General features: G+C 45.4%; 1 protein-coding gene across 1 annotated transcript in view; it reads right to left on the bottom strand.

The window, feature by feature from the left end:
• Window positions 1–1224: 1224 nt before the first annotated feature.
• LOC132571892 (uncharacterized) overlaps window positions 1225–17680 on the bottom strand; it is an 851656-nt gene continuing 835200 nt past the window's right edge. Inside the window, exons 11-15 of the mRNA XM_060238684.1 lie at window positions 10225–10339; window positions 8983–9053; window positions 8635–8761; window positions 4363–4485; window positions 1225–3551 (exon numbers count right to left, since the gene is read on the bottom strand). Coding sequence (XP_060094667.1) covers window positions 1756–3551; window positions 4363–4485; window positions 8635–8761; window positions 8983–9053; window positions 10225–10339 — 2232 coding nt within the window. The 3' untranslated portion in view covers window positions 1225–1755. The remainder of the gene's footprint in view (window positions 3552–4362; window positions 4486–8634; window positions 8762–8982; window positions 9054–10224; window positions 10340–17680) is intronic.

Here is a 17680-nt window from a genome sequence, read left to right on the forward strand (position 1 = left end):
TTTCTTGTATGGGCTGGGAAATATGGGGCATCCTATTATTTATAGAGCTATGACCTTTTCTTAGCTTTTCTCCCCTCCCAATTGATAAACATTTATGGGTTGGCAAGTGCCCGGAGGGGGAAAGGGTGGTGTCCCCTTGAGAGAGGATTTCTGGGTTGTTATTGACCTCTTCAGCTGCCCATTTCCACACACTAGGCCCCCAGGAGAGGGGCAGGGTATTCTTTCCCCTTTACACCTGTTAGAAACTCTAAGATGCTTTTCAAAAGTGTAGCAGTTAAACAAAAAATTACATTTTCTCAGTCTACTCAATAAAGGTACAATCTCAACGAAGACGTTCAAGGAAGCCCATGAGGAGAACGCCTTTGCCTAGGGTTTAAGTCCTGGTTATTTCTGGTTCCTGAAACCTGAGGGGGAGGGAGGGCTCACAGGACCGGGGACTCTTACTTCTTCCTTATTCTCTCTGGGGGCAACTGGGGAAGACAGCTGGGATTGAAGAATTCATGTCTCACAACATTCCCTCTGCTGACGTTCTAAATAAAAATGGGTTGGTCTTCAAGGTGAAAAAAAAGAAAAAAAAGAAAAAGTGCATAAAAGGGCTACTAGAATGATTTAATGGTTGGAACACTTTCCCTATGAAGAAAGGTTAAAGAACTTGGGGCTCTTTAGCTTGCAGAAATGTCAACAGAGGAGTGATATAACAGAGGTTTACAAGATTATGCATGGGATAGAGAAGGCAGAGAAAGAAGTACTTTTCTCCCTTTTCTCACCATACAAGAACACTCAATACAATTGAGAAAGCAGATACTCAATAAAATTGCTCAGCATTCGGGTTAGAATGCATAAAAGGAAGGACTTCTTCATCCAAAGTGTGATTAACACATGGAATTCACTGCCACAGGGGGTGGTGGAAGCTATATGCATAGATGGCGTCAAGAGAGGACTGGATTAACATATGGAGCAGAGGTCCGTATTAGCCACAGGGTATAGATAAATTCTCTGTCTGGGGCAGTGATGCTCTGCATTTTTGGTCCTTTGGGGGGGTATCAGTCAGAGGGCTTATAGTGTTCTGGTCCCACTAGTGGACCTCCAGATGATACCTGTTTTTGGTTTTTTGACACTATTTGTTGCAGAGTGTTGGAATGGATGGGCCATTGGCCTGATCCAACCTGGTTTCTCTTATGTTCTTCATAGCACGTAATCAAATAATCGTAATCATAGCACTAGTATATTTTATTAATTTTATTAATCTTAGAATTTTAATCAGAATTTTAATTAAACTGTCAATGTAGTTTTATTTAATATTGTATGACCAATGTATGAAATTATGTTGTTAGCCGCCCTGAGCCTGCTCCGGCGGGGAGGGCGGGATACAAATAAAAATTGTTGTTGTTCTTACGTTCTCTCCAGCTGAAGCTATTTCCAGACTCTTGAGCAGTCAAAAATTTTCTCCCCAGGGTGTGTTCCTGGAATGTACTGAAGAGAGCCACCATAAAGACCTCTTCAGACATTCAAAGAATTTAAAAGTTTCTCTCCTCTGCAATTCTTAGATGCACTTGGAAGAATGTAACTGTGACTGATGCACTTTTCAAACTGTTCAAAAGGTTTCACCATTGTGTGGATTCTTAGATATTTTTGAAGACTGGAATTCATACTGAATTTCTTCCTATACTCTGAGCATTCAAAATGGTTCTTCCCATTCTGGATTCTTCCATGCTGTTGAAAATTAAAACTGAGACTGAATTTCTTAACATATTCTCAGCATTCATTTTCTCTTCTGTGGATGTTTTGATGCTTTCGAAGACTAACATTCTGCTTGAATCTCTTTCCACACTCAGAGCATTCAAAAGGTTTCTCCCCTGTGTGGTTTCTTTGGTGCACTTGAAGAACGAAATTCACTCTGAATCTCTTTCCACACTCTGAGCATTTGAAAGGTTTCTCCCCTGTGTGGGCTCTCTGATGTTGCTGAAGATTGGTAGACACACTGAATCTCCTTCCACACTCTGAGCATTCAAAAGGTTTCTCCCCTGTGTGGGTTCTTTGGTGCGCTTGAAGAAGGGAACTCTGTCTGAATCTCTTTCCACACTCTGAGCATTCGAAAGGTTTCTCCCCTGTGTGGGTTCTCTGATGCCTTTGAAGACTGCTAATAAAACCGAATCTCTTTCCACACTCTGAGCATTCAAAAGGTTTCTCCCCTGTGTGGGTTCTTTGGTGCCCTTGAAGACTCTTACTCTGACTGAATCTCTTTCTACACACTGAGCATTCAAAAGGTTTCACTGCTGTGTGGGTTCTCTGATGTCGTCGAAGATTGCTATTCAGACTAAATCTCTTTCCACACTCTGAGCATTCGAAAGGTTTCTCCCCCGTGTGGGTTTTTTGATGATAATGAAGAGTGGTACTGCGACTGAATCTCTTTCCACACTCTGAGCATTCAAAAGATTTTTCTCCTGTGTGGGTTCTTTGGTGCTCCTGAAGAAGGGAACGCTGTCTGAATCTCTTTCCACACTCTGAGCATTCAAAAGGTTTCTTCCCTGTGTGGGTACTTTGATGACAGTAAAGATTGCTACTCAGACTGAATCTCTTTCCACACTCTAAGCATTCAAAAGGTTTCTTCCCTGTGTGGGTTCTCTGATGCACCTGAAGACTGCTACTCTGACTGAATCTCTTTCCACACTCTGAGCATTCAAAAGGTTTCTCCCCTGTATGGGTTCTTTGATGCTGTTGAAGATGGGCACTTAGACTGAATCTCTTTCCACACTCTGAGCATTCAAAAGGTTTCTCCCCTGTGTGGGTTCTCTGATGCACTTGAAGACTGCTACTCTGACTGAATCTCCTTCCACACACTGAGCATTCAAAAGGTTTCTCCCCTGTGTGGGTTCTCTGATGCACTTGAAGACTGCTACTCCGAATGAATCTCTTTCCACACTCTGAGCATGCAAAAGGTTTCTCCCCTGTGTGGGTTCTCTGATGCACTTGAAGACTGCTACTATGACTGAATCTCGTTCCACACACTGAGCATTCAAAAGGTTTCTCCCCTGTGTGGGTTCTCTGATGCACTTGAAGACTGCTACTCCGACTGAATCTCTTTCCATACTCTGAGCATTCAAAAGGTTTCTCTCCTCTGTGGGATCTCTGATGCTGTTGAAGATGGTCACTCTGACAGAATCTCTTTCCACACACTGAGCATTCAAAAGGTTTCTCTCCTGTTTGGATTCTCTGATGTTGTTGAAGATGGCCACTCTGACTGAACCCCTTTCTGCACACTGAGCATTCAAAAGACTTCTTGCCTCTGTGTATTCTTTGGTGCACAAGGAGCTTTGATCTATTTCTGAAGTACTTTCCACACTGAATAGATTGACTTGACTTCAATATCCAGCACTTTGGAAACTGTACATTACGCTGTCTTCCGTCTCTCTTCTCTACCATAGGTCCGCTTTTCTTTCTCTTAGGTCTGCCTCGATTCTTGACATTTTCTTTCCAACCTTCATTTTCAACTCTAGTTGGCATTTGCTGATGAAATTCCTCACCCTCCTCGTTCCTCTGATCAGCCTCTGCTGGAATAAAGACAGAGATCCTGTTAGCACTCAGGACAGCTGGCAAGGTCCGAAGGCATACATGTGGTTGGGACTATGTGACTGCAGGAGGCCCCTGGGCCTCATCCAGATTGGTTCATCATAACCACCCATCTACTTTTCCACATAATATCTAGTATTTAATGATCCCTCACCCCCTCAGGAGCCACACCTAAGTTCTTGCTGAGAAGGAGCTCCTGACCCTTCAGATTTCAGGTGCCTCCATCCTTATCCATCGGGCTGTATGAATGTACCAAACAAAATGTTGTTTAGAGGTGAAAGTGCCTCTTCCCTTAATACAGGGGTCCCCAAAACCCGGGCCCTGGACCAGTTAGCAACTGGGCCATGGATTGTATAATTATTTCATTATATATCACAATGTAGTAATAATAATAATACGACATTGGATTTATATCCTGCACTCCACTCCAAATCTCAGAGCAGCTCACAATCTCCTTTATCTTCTTCCCCCCACAACAGACACCCTGTGAGGTGGATGGGGCTGAGAGAGCTCTTGCAGAAGCTGCCCTTTCAAGGACAACTCTGCGACAGCTATGGCTGACCCAAGGCCATTCCAGCAGCTGCAAGTTGAGGAGTGGGGAATCAAACCCAGTTCTCCCAGATAAGAGTCTGTGCACTTAACCACCACACCAAAATAAAGAGCACAATTTTATCATCCAGAAACCATCCCCCCACCCCGGTCCGTGGAAAAAATGCCTTCCACAAAACCAGTCCCTGGTGCCAAAAAGGTTGGGGACCATTGCCTTAATATATAAACAAGATGGATGCTCACTCTCTGCCAGCTCATCTCGGAAGGAAATATGCTCTTGCGAGCCTCTTGTGGAACTCTCCAGTCTTTCTTTGGATGCAAGGCACTTGTTTGTGTCCATCAAAGTCTCTCTTATACTTCTGGCTTCTTTTGCAGAGAGAGAGAGAGAGGAAGAAAAAAAGAGAAACTGTTCATTCTTATATGGGGAAGGAAAGCAATTCAAGAATAAAAATTCTTACTTTATTGATATGTTCTGTAAATATATTTTCTTTTTTAGTCTGTTTTTCTGTTTCTGTCTATTTCTGTTTTTAAAAATTCTGTATTAGAATACATAAAAGAATAACAATTCTACTGGAAGGATGGAACCATGGTCAAGATCAAATCCACAATCCCAGTCAGTAAAAGTGGAATGGATCTGAGAGGCAAAGCACCTTGGTTTCCCCGAGGGTTAACATTATCATCATCACCATCACCATAATCATTATTATTTCCAGTTTGTTGTAGTAATTAAGTGTGTGAACTCTTATGTGGGATAACCAGGTTAGATTTCCCACTCCTCCTCTTGCAGATGCTGGAATGGCCTTGGGTCAACCATAGCTCTCGCAGAACTGTCCTTGAAAGGGCAGCTTCCGTGAGAGGTCTCTCAGCCCCACCTACCTTACAGGGAGTTTGTTGTGGGAGAGGAAGGTAAGGGAGATTGTAAGCTGCTCTGAGATTCAGAGAGAAGGGCGGAGTATAAATCTACTATCTGCTTCCTCTTCTATTATTGTTATTACTAGTAATAAGGCCCGTTGTGGGGAGAAATACAACAGGTGCTAGAAATTTGCTATGGGTGAGTTTCATGGCCTGGGGAGGACTGAGGAGGGAAGGGGAAGATAGAGGGAGGCAAGGTATGTTGAGAAGGCAGCCGTTGGGTAGGGAAATGGAGACAGTCATGAAATGTGGGTTAGGTTATCAAAGAAGGAGGGTATCTTGAGAAGGGATGGGGGCAAAAGAGATGAGGGTCGATTGCTTTCCATCCCCTCCCCCCTGTCTGCAATCTTTATCTAGGAAAAGTGAAGCCTTTCTTTGCAGCAGGGATCAAAACAATTTACATAATTCTCCACTTCCCTTGTTTCCAATCTGCCCAACAACCCTATGAGGCAGGTGAGGCTGAAAGTCTGTGAGTGGTCTGAAATCACCCAGTCAGCTTCCACAACAAGAAGCTTGGTCTGGCAGACCCTGCTCTGGCGTGCCAACTGCCACATCACACTCGCAGTTATTACTTCATCTATAATGTTAACTAGAACACTTTACTATTCGACACTGTTGCCGCTTACAAGAATCAGTTTATGTGATTAATAAATAATATAGTACAACTTAACATACATTCATATTATATCACAGGGGTGGCCAACGGTAGCTCTCCAGATGTTTTTTGCCTACAACTTCCATCAGCCCCAGCCAGCATGGCCAATGGGAGTTGTAGGCAAAAACCATCTGGGAGCTACCGTTGGCCACCCGTTACATCATATTGCAATGATTAACAATGTACTGTAAACATATGGTGAATAACACATAAACTGATTCTTGTAAGCAGCAACAGTTCCTAATAGTAGAGTGCTCTAGTTAACATTGCAAACTAAGTAATAATTTAACATGGTTATCTCCAGGTCCTCATCCTCACCGGGTTCTTTTCCCTTATTTACCATCACCTGGAGATTGGTAACAATGGTTGAGCAGAAGGAAATGGCTGGTTTGGGAGGTGGAGTTGATGGCATTGTAGCTGAGTTCCCACACTTCCTCAAACCCCACCCTCTCCAGGCTCCACACTTCCAATCCCCAAGAATTTCCCAACCTGGATGCTCTCCTTCCCAGCCAACCATCAACCTACCTTGATCTGCTCCTCTGACTTCAGCTTTTTATCTCCCCCCCCCCCCCCCAGTCTTTCTCCACAGTGCGGACCAAAGCAGCTGACATCATTTTCCTCTCCCCTTTTTGACCCACAGAACCTTGTGAGGTAGGTTAAGTTGAAAGTGACTGGCCTGAAATCACCCAGTCACCTTCCACAGTAGAAACCTGGGCCTAGCAGACTCTGCCCTGAAGTGCGGACTGTCATGTCACGGTGGCTGACAAAATTATTGAGCTGAAACCATATATAATACTTCCACTTAAATGTACTTTAAATATGATAATTTTAAGAAATGAACTGGGCTCTATTTCTTACATTTACTAAAAAACTCCAACATCACCCCCTTCGATGATACATCAATGAAGTATTTAAAACATTGCAAAACGGAGAACCAGGCTGGATTTCCCACTCCTCCATTTGCAGCTGCTGGAATGGCCTTGGGTCAGCCATAGTTCTCGCAGAACTGTCCTTGAAAGGGCAGCTTCTGCAAGAGGTCTCTCAGCCCCACCTACCTCACAAGGAGTTTGTTGTGGGGGAGGAAGGTAAAGGAGATTGTAAGCTGCTCCAAGACTCTGAGATTCAGAGAGAAGGGCAGGGTATAAATCTGATATTTTCTTCTTGCGCTTCTATTATTGTTATTAATATTGATAAGGCCCATTGTGCGAAGAAATGCAATGGGAGCAAGAAAGTTGCTATGGGTGATTTTCATCCATATGGGTGATTTTCATTCATTGCTGGATTGGCCTTGGGTTCACCATTAGCTCTGGCAGAGGTTGTCCTTGAAAGGGCAGCTACTGTGAGAGCCCTCTCAGCCCCATCCACCTCACAGGATGTCTGTTGTGGGGGGAGAAGATACAGGAGATTGTAAGCCGCTCTGAGTCTCTGATTCAGAGAGAAGGGCAGGGTATAAATCTGCAATTCTTCTTCTTCTTCATGGCCTAGTGGGGGACTGGGACGGAAGGGGACGATAGATAGAGGCAAAGTACGTTGAGAAGGGAGTTCTTGGAAAGGAAAATGGAGACAATTGAGAAATGTGGGTTAGATTATCAAAGAAGGGGGGTATCTTCAGAAAGAAGTGATGGGGGGCAAAAGAGACGAGGGTAGATTGCTTTCCATCCCCTCCCCCCGGCCTGCAACATCTATCTAGGAAAAGTTAAGCCTTTCTTCACAGTGGGGACTAAAACAACTACATCATTCTCCTCTTCCCCTGTTTTGATTTGCACAACAACCCTGTGAGGCAGGTTAGGCTGAAAGTCTGTGAGTGGTCCGAAATCACCCCATCAGCTTCAACAGCAGGAAGCTTGGTCTGGCAGATCCTGCTCTGACGTACCAACTGCCACATCACACTCGCTGTCATCTCAGCAGGGTATATGCCAATCAGGAGGTCCATCAGTGGGGCCAGGACACTAGAAGTCCTCACACTGTTGCCTCTTCCAAGCACTAAGAATACGGAGAATCACTTGCCCCAGACAGAGAGTTCCAGCAACAGTGAGAACAAAAGTCTACTAAGAAACACCAAAGCAGTGCTTGGGGGCAAAAACTAGCAACTCTGGGTAGGGATGGAAAAAGTGCTTTACAAAGTTGTAAAGAGAGACAATACCATCTTTCTATAAACTAGAAGAGTGCTGGTGTGCTTGCTCTCCTACAAAGAACCTCATTCAGTAACCTTTGAAATCCACATGGCAGCTCACAACCCATAACCAAATACTGAGGGCAGGATATCAATTTAGTGACAGACAAACAGACTGACCGACAGACCGACCCTTCCACAAATTCGGAACCAAGAAAACTTTTCTTGATTGTAGATGGACTGAAAGACCCCCAAATTTCCAGAAACTGAAGGGCAGTGCATCTACCATATTCTATAAAACCCTTCCATTAATCTTTTGTTCTTTTCAGGCTGGTGGGGAAAGGCTCCCAGATTTGACAAACCATTTACAACATGTGTATTAAGCCACGGACATGATCTACTGGTAACTGCTGTGATCTTGCATAGACCTTGTTCATAAGATTGTGCCCAAGAGCCACTGCAAGTTCCTGCTATGCCACCAATCAGTTTATTTTATGAAAGCAAGCGGCACAGCTATCTGTTTGTCTTTATAAACTTAAATTCAACCCTTGGCCAATTAAGTCAGTACTGTCTCCTCAGTCCAGCAGGAGAAAACGAAGGTCTCAGGCAGAAGTCTTTCACGTCACCTCCTACTCGATCCTTCTAATGGGAGATTCTGCCAGGGTTTGAAGCTGGGACCTTCTGCATGCCAAGCAGATACGCTGCCAGTGAGCCACAGCCCCTCCCCAAGTAGCAGGGAAGGCCTCAAAACAATATCCTGCTATTCAATATTTTGATTCATGCCTCATCAAAATGGCAGCAATTTGCACCTTTGGCACCTAGGAAAGATCCTTACCCAGAAAGGCCACATGCTCATAGTTCTCCAGCATGACTTCCTTGTACAGAGCTCTTTGCCGTGGATCCAGCAGGGCCCATTCCGCCTCTGTGAAATAGATGGACACCTCCTCAAAGGAAAATGGAGACTGAAAGGAAAAGCAGATTCCCTCGTCAGAGATTACACCTGGCAGAGACTGAACACTGGAAGGGAGTCATCTAGGAGGGTACAGGATGTATGCCTTAGCATGGGTAAAGGGAATAGCATTCAGAGCATCTCTCACCCAAACACCTTGTTGAAGCTGCAGGAACAAAAGCCCCCCTGAGGAACGAGAAGGGACCCAGCCTGTCCCCAGCTCAGCTCTCCTACCTGGACTGGAGGTGCAGCAGACGTTTCCACACCACTGAAAAGATGATGGTTCAACAGCATCTCTTCAGTGCCTGTTAGTGAGGCAAGGAAGGAAGGAAGGAAGGGGTTTTTCTTGTTTATTAAGAACATAAGAGAAACCATGTTGTATCAGGCCAATGGCCCATCCAGTTCAACTCTCTGTGTCATACAGTGGCCAAAAAACCCCAGGTGCCATCAGGAGGTCCATCAGTGGGGTCAGAACACTAGAAGCCCTCACACTGTTGCTCCTCCCAAGCACCAAGAATATAGAACATCACTTACCCAGACAGAAAGTTCCAACAATACGCATGGCTAACAGCCACTGATGGACCTCTGCTCCATATGCTTTATCCAATCCCCTCTTGAAGTTTGCATTCCCTGCATGAAGCAACCCCTTCCCAGGATTGAAAAACCTAGCCCTGTGTCTACTCAACACATTTTTAACACTTATTACTGAATTCTGGAAGAGGCAGAAGAGAAGTACCAGGTATGTATGAGCCTCAGAGATTAGAAATGTTGTCAACATATTTCAGACTTCTGTGAGATTTCTGTGTGGTCGGAGGGGAGGGACAGAGGAGGGTGGAAATGACATCATTTGGCATATCACCATCACATTCAGCCCAAAACCCAGATGTGACTGGAGCAAATCTGGACCCTCTAGGGTAACTTCAGTGAGTTTTGAGTGTCTCTTGGCATGCTAAAGAAACAACCATGCTTTCAGCCCGATGGAACATCAAAATGACATCACATCTGCCCCAAGACCCTCCCCAAAGCTCCTGGGGGTGTCAGTCCACAGCCTGCCATCCCTATCCAGCATCCTGTTTCCTACCAGGTACCCATATGAAGATGGGCACAGAAGCCAAATTTTTCCATGAGGATTGGCCCCTACAGACTGGCTTTCAGAGCTCTGCTGTCCCAGAAGGTGGAGGCCCCTTTATCCACCAGGTTAAATAAGACTACCTGGTTTGTCAACTTTTTCACTTTTGAGCCACCTTCAGTCCCTCTAAAGGAAGAAAGGTGAGATGTGACTATTTTAATTGATGGGAGGAATTGCCTTCCACAAATTTGTCTAATCCCCTTTGAGAGGAATCACAACTAGTGGCCTTTGAGTGCCACAAATTCACTCTGTGTTGTGTGAAGAAGTATTCTTTTCCTGACCTGAACACTCCACCCATCCAAATCACAGGAGTGCCCCAAACACACCCAGGCACAAAGAGACTTTACCACAGGAGAGGGCATCTTGGGCACACTCTTGAGCCTGCGCCCTCTGTCCTTGCTCCAAGGAATCGCCTCCCACTTCAGTGAATGTTGCTTCTTTCTTCACAGAGGGTGCCCACATCTGAAAATGCAGCAAAAGAGAGGGGTAAGAGGTGGAATGGATTCTGTGTAAGCATTCAGACCCCTCCTCAGACAGGAAGAGTTGGCAGCTAGGGAGAGAGAAGCCAAGTGCCTTACATATTAATATTACCCCAGAATCATAAGTCCCATGCTGTCTGACCTAAAATGACAGAAAAGATGCCGACAGAAAGAGAAAACTGGGCCACAAGTAATGTTCCCTCTAAGCTGCAGAGCTTTGTGAGCAAAAATTCTACTTTGTGAGCTACTGGTATTAAATTTGTGAGCTACTGCATAAATTGAACATATGAAGCTGCCTTATACTGAATCAGACCCTGGGTCCATCAAAGTCAGTATTGCCTACTCAGACTGGCAGCAGCTCTCCAGGGTCTCAAGCTGAGGTTTTTCATGCCTACTTGGCCTGGACCTTTTTTAGTTGGAGATGCCGGGAACTGAACCTGGGACCTTCTGCTTACCGAGCAGATACTCTGCCACTGAGCCACCGACCCTCCCCAATTATTGTGCTCTGGGGTCTTCCTTCTTGAGCTAAGACAAAAATGTGTGAGCTGGAGGCTAAAAATCTGTGAGCTACAGCTTAGAGGGAACACTGACCACAAGTCTAGAAGAGTAATGTAAAGGAGTCTATCTTATGAACCTCCTTCCACTCTAAATTTATAATGGATTTCTCAGGAAGTCAGCTCCTCTCCTTGAATCTTTCATCCACAATCCTGCTCCCACCCCATTTGCCCTCGTTAGCACATAGCATTGGAGAAAGTTCAGAAAAGGGCAACTAAAATGATTAAAGGGCTGGAACACCTTCCCTATGAAGAAAGGTTGAAACGCTTAGGGCTCTTTAGCTTGGAGAAACGTCGACTGAGGGGTGACATGATAGAGGTTTACAAGATAATGCATGGGATGGAGAAAGTAGAGAAAGAAGTACTTTTCTCCCTTTCTCACAATACAAGAACTCGTGGGCATTCGATGAAATTGCTGAGCAGACAGGTTAAAACGGATAAAAGGAAGTACTTCTTCACCCAAAGGGTGATTAACATGTGGAATTCACTGCCACAGGAGGTGGTGGCGTCCACAAGCATAGCCACCTTCAAGAAGGGGTTAGATAAAAATATGGAGCAGAGGTCCATCAGTGGCTATTAGCCACAGTGTGTGTGTGTGTGTATATATATATATATATGTGTGTGTGTGTGTGTGTGTGTGTGTGTGTATATATATATATATATATATATATATATATATATATATATATATATATATATATATATATATATTTGGCCGCTGTGTGACACAGAATGTTGGACTGGATGGGCCATTGGCCTGATCTAACATGGCTTCTCTTATGTTCTTATGTTCTTATCCATAACTTCTGGAAGTATCTCCCATCCTGTAGTTTGGAGGTCTGCAATGAATGTTAATGCCCAGTTCCTGAGAGAGTCATTCAGCTCTTCCAAAGCCTTTGATTTCCCTCCAGGAGAACCACCAAGCATCCGTTCATTCCGGTAAATGCATCAAGCCATTGGTTTCTGGGGCAAACCTGCCATCGTGCCTCAGGGAACATTTTTCCTGTGAACATTTTCCCAGTCGAAAGATCGTCCATTTGTTTTCAATCCTTCCATGAGAGATCCGGGCCTTGCAGGGTTTGGCTCCTGAGGATTTGATACAGTTTTGCAATTGCCACCAGGTCTGTGGTTGAGGGCTGAACCAACTTAGCCAATCTGTAGTTAGTTTTTGGCCTCCCCCTCCTTCCCCTTTCCTCCTTTCCCTCTCCCCTTTTTGAGACGTCTGGATATTGCCGCACCATGTGAGTTGTATGCCGTCTTGAATATTATAGCAATTGTCTTATTGTTTGTATTGTATTTATTCTGATTTAACTGCATGTCATATTTTAGGAGGTTTTTAATTGTTAACCTATAAACTGTTGTCACTGGCTCAGAATCCCTTTCAGGGAGAATGGGATAAATACAAGCACCCACTTTCATTGAGTGTGTATTCTTGGGCCCTACATTGCAGTCCCACTTCTCTTCTGTGGAACACAGACCACTTTGAAAGCCTTCTTTTTTCATTCCCGTTCTTCTTATTTAGCTTTGCACGTGTGCTTAAAGAGTGTTTTTCTGTGTAGGCATGTTTGTTTCTTTTCTTCTCATTTTGTTTCTCAAAAAACCTTACTGGTTAAACAGCTGACTGCTTTATTTGAAAGTTTTTCAAAAGGAACAATCACTGTATACATAGGTGGTGTTTCCAGTGGCCTCCTCTCACACTGTCTCTGATAATGCTAATTTCCCCAATTAAATAAAGGACAGCTGTTTGGGTAACAGCTGCCCCACTCCCAGACTCAGCACCCTTTCATCAGCAGACTTGGTAAGTTATCGGGAGGGAAAGGAAATTCTCTAGAAAAAGAGGCTGCTAGAACTCCCACTTAGATGATTTACACTCGGGACAAATATCTGTCAAGGAAACTGCAGGTGATTTTCAATTTGGAGAAGTTTTCTTAAAGGTCTGCAAGAGATCCTTTAGAGCAGGGGTGGCCAAACTTGCTTAACATAACAGCCACACAAAATAAATGTCAGATGTCTGAGAGCCACAGAACATGAATGTCAGATGTTTGAGAGCCACAAGATAGGAAGGAAGGGTGGGTAAGAAAAATTGAAAGAAACCAAATAGATGGGGGAGGAGGGGAGAGGTGGGAAGAAAGCAACTTTAACTTTAAATGCCTTCTCTACGCTGCCAGCTGGCTTGGCAAAGCGATTTACAGAGGCAAATGCCTTCTCCAAGCTGACTGACGGGGTGGTGGGGCTTCAAGAGCCACACTATAGATGTGAAAGAGCCACATGTGGATCCCGAGCCACAGTTTGGCCATCCCTGCTATAGAGTCTAGACAACCAGATGGACTCACCTCTCAATCTGACCAGTTGGGGGCAGCAGAGTCACTAATCAAAGGTCACTCTATTGGTTATTTTTGAGTTACAGGGCTGAGTTTCAGCTTCCCACTATAATCTACAAAACTCTTCATGGATTGGGTCCCTCATAGCTGCAGGACCACCTCTCCCTACGTGTCTGGGTGTGAGTGTGTTTGCCTCTCTGCCCACATACACAAAGGAGAATCTTGAATCAGGCTTACCTTGAATAAGGTGAGTGATTTCTAATTTGGAGAAGTTTCTTCAAGGCCTGCAGACCCTCTGGAGTCCAGTCTACTAGATGGACCCACCTCTCACTCTGGCCGGTGGATGACAGCAGAGTCAACCCCAGATGTGCAGGGGAAGGCTAGAATCCTGCTGAAGAAGTTACGGTAACTCCTCTGTGAGATCTAGCAGCTTAAGTCCCGTGGCAAGCAAGTGAATTGCAGGTCCCAGTGGTATGAAACAGGTGGCTGCAGGGTCTGTTTTCAAACATTTCCAAAATTTGTAAGAGATCAAAGGAGGGGTTATAGTTCAATGAGATACAACCAACCCCTCACCTTAAATGGTACCCCCCTCCCCAAATGGTACTTAAACAGCACCAATATGATGCTGTACACAAATAAAGATTATCTTTTAAAAAGCACTAAGGTATATTGATTTCATTCAAATTTCAACACTAATAAAAAACATACTATCAGAGAATCACCCTTCACAATGTTACATCTAAGAATCCTCTGATTTAGGAGAATCAATTTGTATAGATACGTTTTACAAAATTGCAAAATTCTGCAGTATTACATTCAATGATACAATCCAAATAGCAGGCCTTACATACAATCCAAAATTTAGACCTAAGTTAAAGAAACACAACTGTGTAGTCATTCAAAGTCCAAAATGTCCCATTGGGAAAGAACAGTATTGAATTCTGAAGACTAGATGAAGACTCCGGATTTATTCAGCTGCATTTCGTCCTGTCTTCCACAGATACGGACTGCTATTAAGGCTATCCATTGTATCTGTTGGATGCCGCAACTACTTAATCTTGGTTCTTATCCAATTTCCCAGAGTTCACACACTGAATAATTCTGCTCCTAGTTTCTAGTTCTCTACGGACTTAATTGTCTGGAAAATAATAATAGCCTTAGTCTTTGTCTATTCAGCCAAATTCAGGGCTGTGATTTTTTCCACTGATTGTGTGGGCTTGGCATGGGAAGACAAAGAGTGTTTGGGCATCTGATTGGTGTACTGGTGCATCCCATCTCCAAGGTAGGCTGTGTCCACAACCAGGGCAAGGAACCCGAACACTGTCCATCTCTGCAGAGACAGCCCACCACACTAACTAACAAGGCTTCTTAGCAGTTCTTTTCCCTTCACCACACAGAGGAAATGGCAGAGGAGGCATCCAAAGTGTCTTTCCACTGCTGCCTGGGAGTGACAGAAACCCATTTTGCTGCACACACATTTTCTGTGTCAGTCCCCCAAAACGACCAGATTGTTGTTAGGTACTGAATTTATTGAGAAGTGCTCAGGACAGGCTGATGTCTCCCCCCCCCACCCCGCAGCTAGTTTTTTTTTTGGGGGGGGAATCACATATTCCTTGTCCATCTTACCCCCGCCCCCTTTGGCCATGTGTCCTTTCAGCCTTGCCAAATCCATTCCTGGGTGCTCAGACACTCACCCTGCTGGATGCCACTGCATTCCCCCTTCCTCCCACGAGGGATGCCCAAACCCTCCAACCTAATCCACACACTGAAGAGAGGGTGTGGAGTAGGAAAGCCCTGAGGAATTGGGATTGATCTGCTGGCTTAAGGGGGATGGGGCAGATCGCAGCCCTGAACTCCACAACTGCAAATATTTCTTTGAATCATGCAAAATACCCTGCACACAGAAAGCTAGTGCTGCAAGGAGAAAGACTGTGCCCACTATCTCTGCTTGTATGATTCAGGTCAGAGACTGACATTTATTTTATTTTATTTATATCCCACCCTCCCTGCCGAAGCACGCTTAGGGCGGCTCACAACACATCATCAAGGCAAGCCATTTGGGGGCCTTGTCTCTCTTCTTGCGTCAACCATTGGGACTCCTGAACCCTGAAAAGATTCTGCAATTCCGGTTCATCATGTGGGGGGTCTGGAGGGATACCCCCCTCCTCCACACACTAAGCGGTGCAGAAAAGCAGCCCACAACTCAGAGAACCAGGATTCTGAGAGGGGAAAGGATTGCAGGGCAGGAGAACACTCCCTCCTCAGTTTCCCAAACAGCAAAGGTCATGGCTGCCTCACTTGGGAGCTGAATGAGGGAAGAAAAGGCTTGCTGGGGCCAGAGCAGAGGGAGTTGGGGGGGGCTCTCCTCTTCCCCCCTCCAAATCTCCTGCTCCTCCCCAGCCTTGACCCATCAGCCTCCTCCCCAGTCTAAGGCAGGGAGAAGGTTCCTTTCCTCTCCCTGTCTCCTGCTGCTCTTAATGCTCAGGCTCATCTTTGGGGACTGCTTTCTTTTGCACCTTCTGAGGCAGAACCAGGGAGTGTTAACCGGGAGGGGGACTTCTCCCATTCACCTGCAGACCCCTCCCCTTCCACTTCTTCCCACTCCTCAAACCTTTTGTGCTCATCAGATCATCCCAAACCTCTGGAGCAGAATCCGGAAATGCAAGCCTGGCTTCTGCAAGGGGGAGAGGAGCAGGAAACATCTCCAGGCCTGGGGCCTCTCTAGGACTGAGGACTCTCTAACTATTCTGGGCTCTTGTTGCCTCCCCACAAGTAGGAAATGAGCAGGGTTTCACCCCCTGTGGCCAGAGATTCAAGAACATGGGCAGCTCTGTGCGGGGAGGAATGAATGAAGGCGAGCCACCATCTCCCCTCCCTGGAGAACCTCCTTTTCTCTCCTGGGAGTTCTTTGCGCTCTCCTCGGGGCTTTGCCCTCCTGGAGGGTTTGCCCTCCCCTGCAAACTCAGCCCTCAGTTCCAGCCTCCCTCAATGCCCAGACCCCGGGACTGGAGGCCCCAACACTAGCTCCTCTCCCTGGAAGGAGGGGGGTGGGCATCAGTGTTCCCTCTAAACTGAGTTAGCATGAGCTAGATTACAGATTCTTAGCCTCCAGCTTACGCATTTTTGTCGGGAAAGGGTAAAAGTCGGATCTACACAGATCTTCATAAATTCATATGATTTTTACATTGAAATGAAATAAAATCAGTATTCTGTGGATCCTGTCTTAGACTATAGGCAGGACTACAAAAATCATGCCTCCACGAATTTGTGGCGCCTTAGCAGTGCAAAAACAGGGTTCCAAAGCACGGATCCTCATGAATTCATATGATTTTTATGGTGAAATGAAATGAAATCAACATCATGTTGTAGATCCTCTCTTAGACTATAGGCAGCACCAGAAAAATCATGCCTCCACGAATTTGTGGTGCCACAGCACTGGAAAAACATGTTTCCAAACCACGGATCCTCATGTTTTTCGCTTTGGGCCAACCCAAGATCACCTTCCAGTCACATATCATGTCCATGGGCAGAGTTTCCACCACAGAAATCGTGGATCCATGGCTTCGTGGCAGTGCAAGGGACCAAAAACTTGGTTTTGGACCACGGATCCTCGTGGATCCACATGATTTTTGCTTTCAATCCCCCCAGCCTCACCATCCATTCTTATATCATGTTCATGGGCAGAGTTTGCACCACAGAAATTGTGGTTCCACGGCTGTGGAGACATGATTTTTGTGGTCCTGCCTATAGTCTAAGACAGGATCTACAATATGATGTTGGTTTGATTTCATTTCACCATAAAAATCATATGAATTCATGAGGATCCGTGCTTTGGAACCCTGTTTTTGCACTGGTAAAGCGCCACGAATCTGTGGAGACATGATTTTTGTGGTCCTGCTTATAGTCTAAGACAAGATCTATAGAATTACAGTGGTTTGATTTCATTACAATGTAAAAATCATATGAATTCATGAAGATCCGTATAGATCCGACTTTTACCCAGACCCATTTTTGTCTCAGCTCAGGAAAAAATGTCCCCAGCGCACAATCATTGATGCAGTCGCTCACAACTTTCATGCCAGGAGCTCACAAAGTAGAATTTTTGCTCACGGAGACTCTGCAGTTTAGAGGGAACATTGGCTAAGCACATATCCCGCCCCCCGCCCCCCATCAATTCCTTCTCCTAAACCAGCCACTGGTCCTGGAGAGAAGGTGCCCGGGTGTATCGCTAACTGGCCCTCCCCGGAAAATCAAAGCCCCCTCCTCTCCCCGCTTTCCCTTTAACACTACCCGCTCCCTCCCACTCTAAATCCCTGGCTAGCCCCCCCACCCACCCAATGCAGGGAAGGGGCAGCATCTCACAAGCACACTCTCCCAACCAGGTGCAAAGAGAAGGAGCAGAGAAGGAGGAGCGCCCAAAGGAGAAGCCTCACCCCGCCCAGGCTCTGC

This window comes from Heteronotia binoei, chromosome 5 (genome assembly GCF_032191835.1).
Source record: "Heteronotia binoei isolate CCM8104 ecotype False Entrance Well chromosome 5, APGP_CSIRO_Hbin_v1, whole genome shotgun sequence".
NCBI classification, from domain to species: domain Eukaryota; kingdom Metazoa; phylum Chordata; class Lepidosauria; order Squamata; family Gekkonidae; genus Heteronotia; species Heteronotia binoei.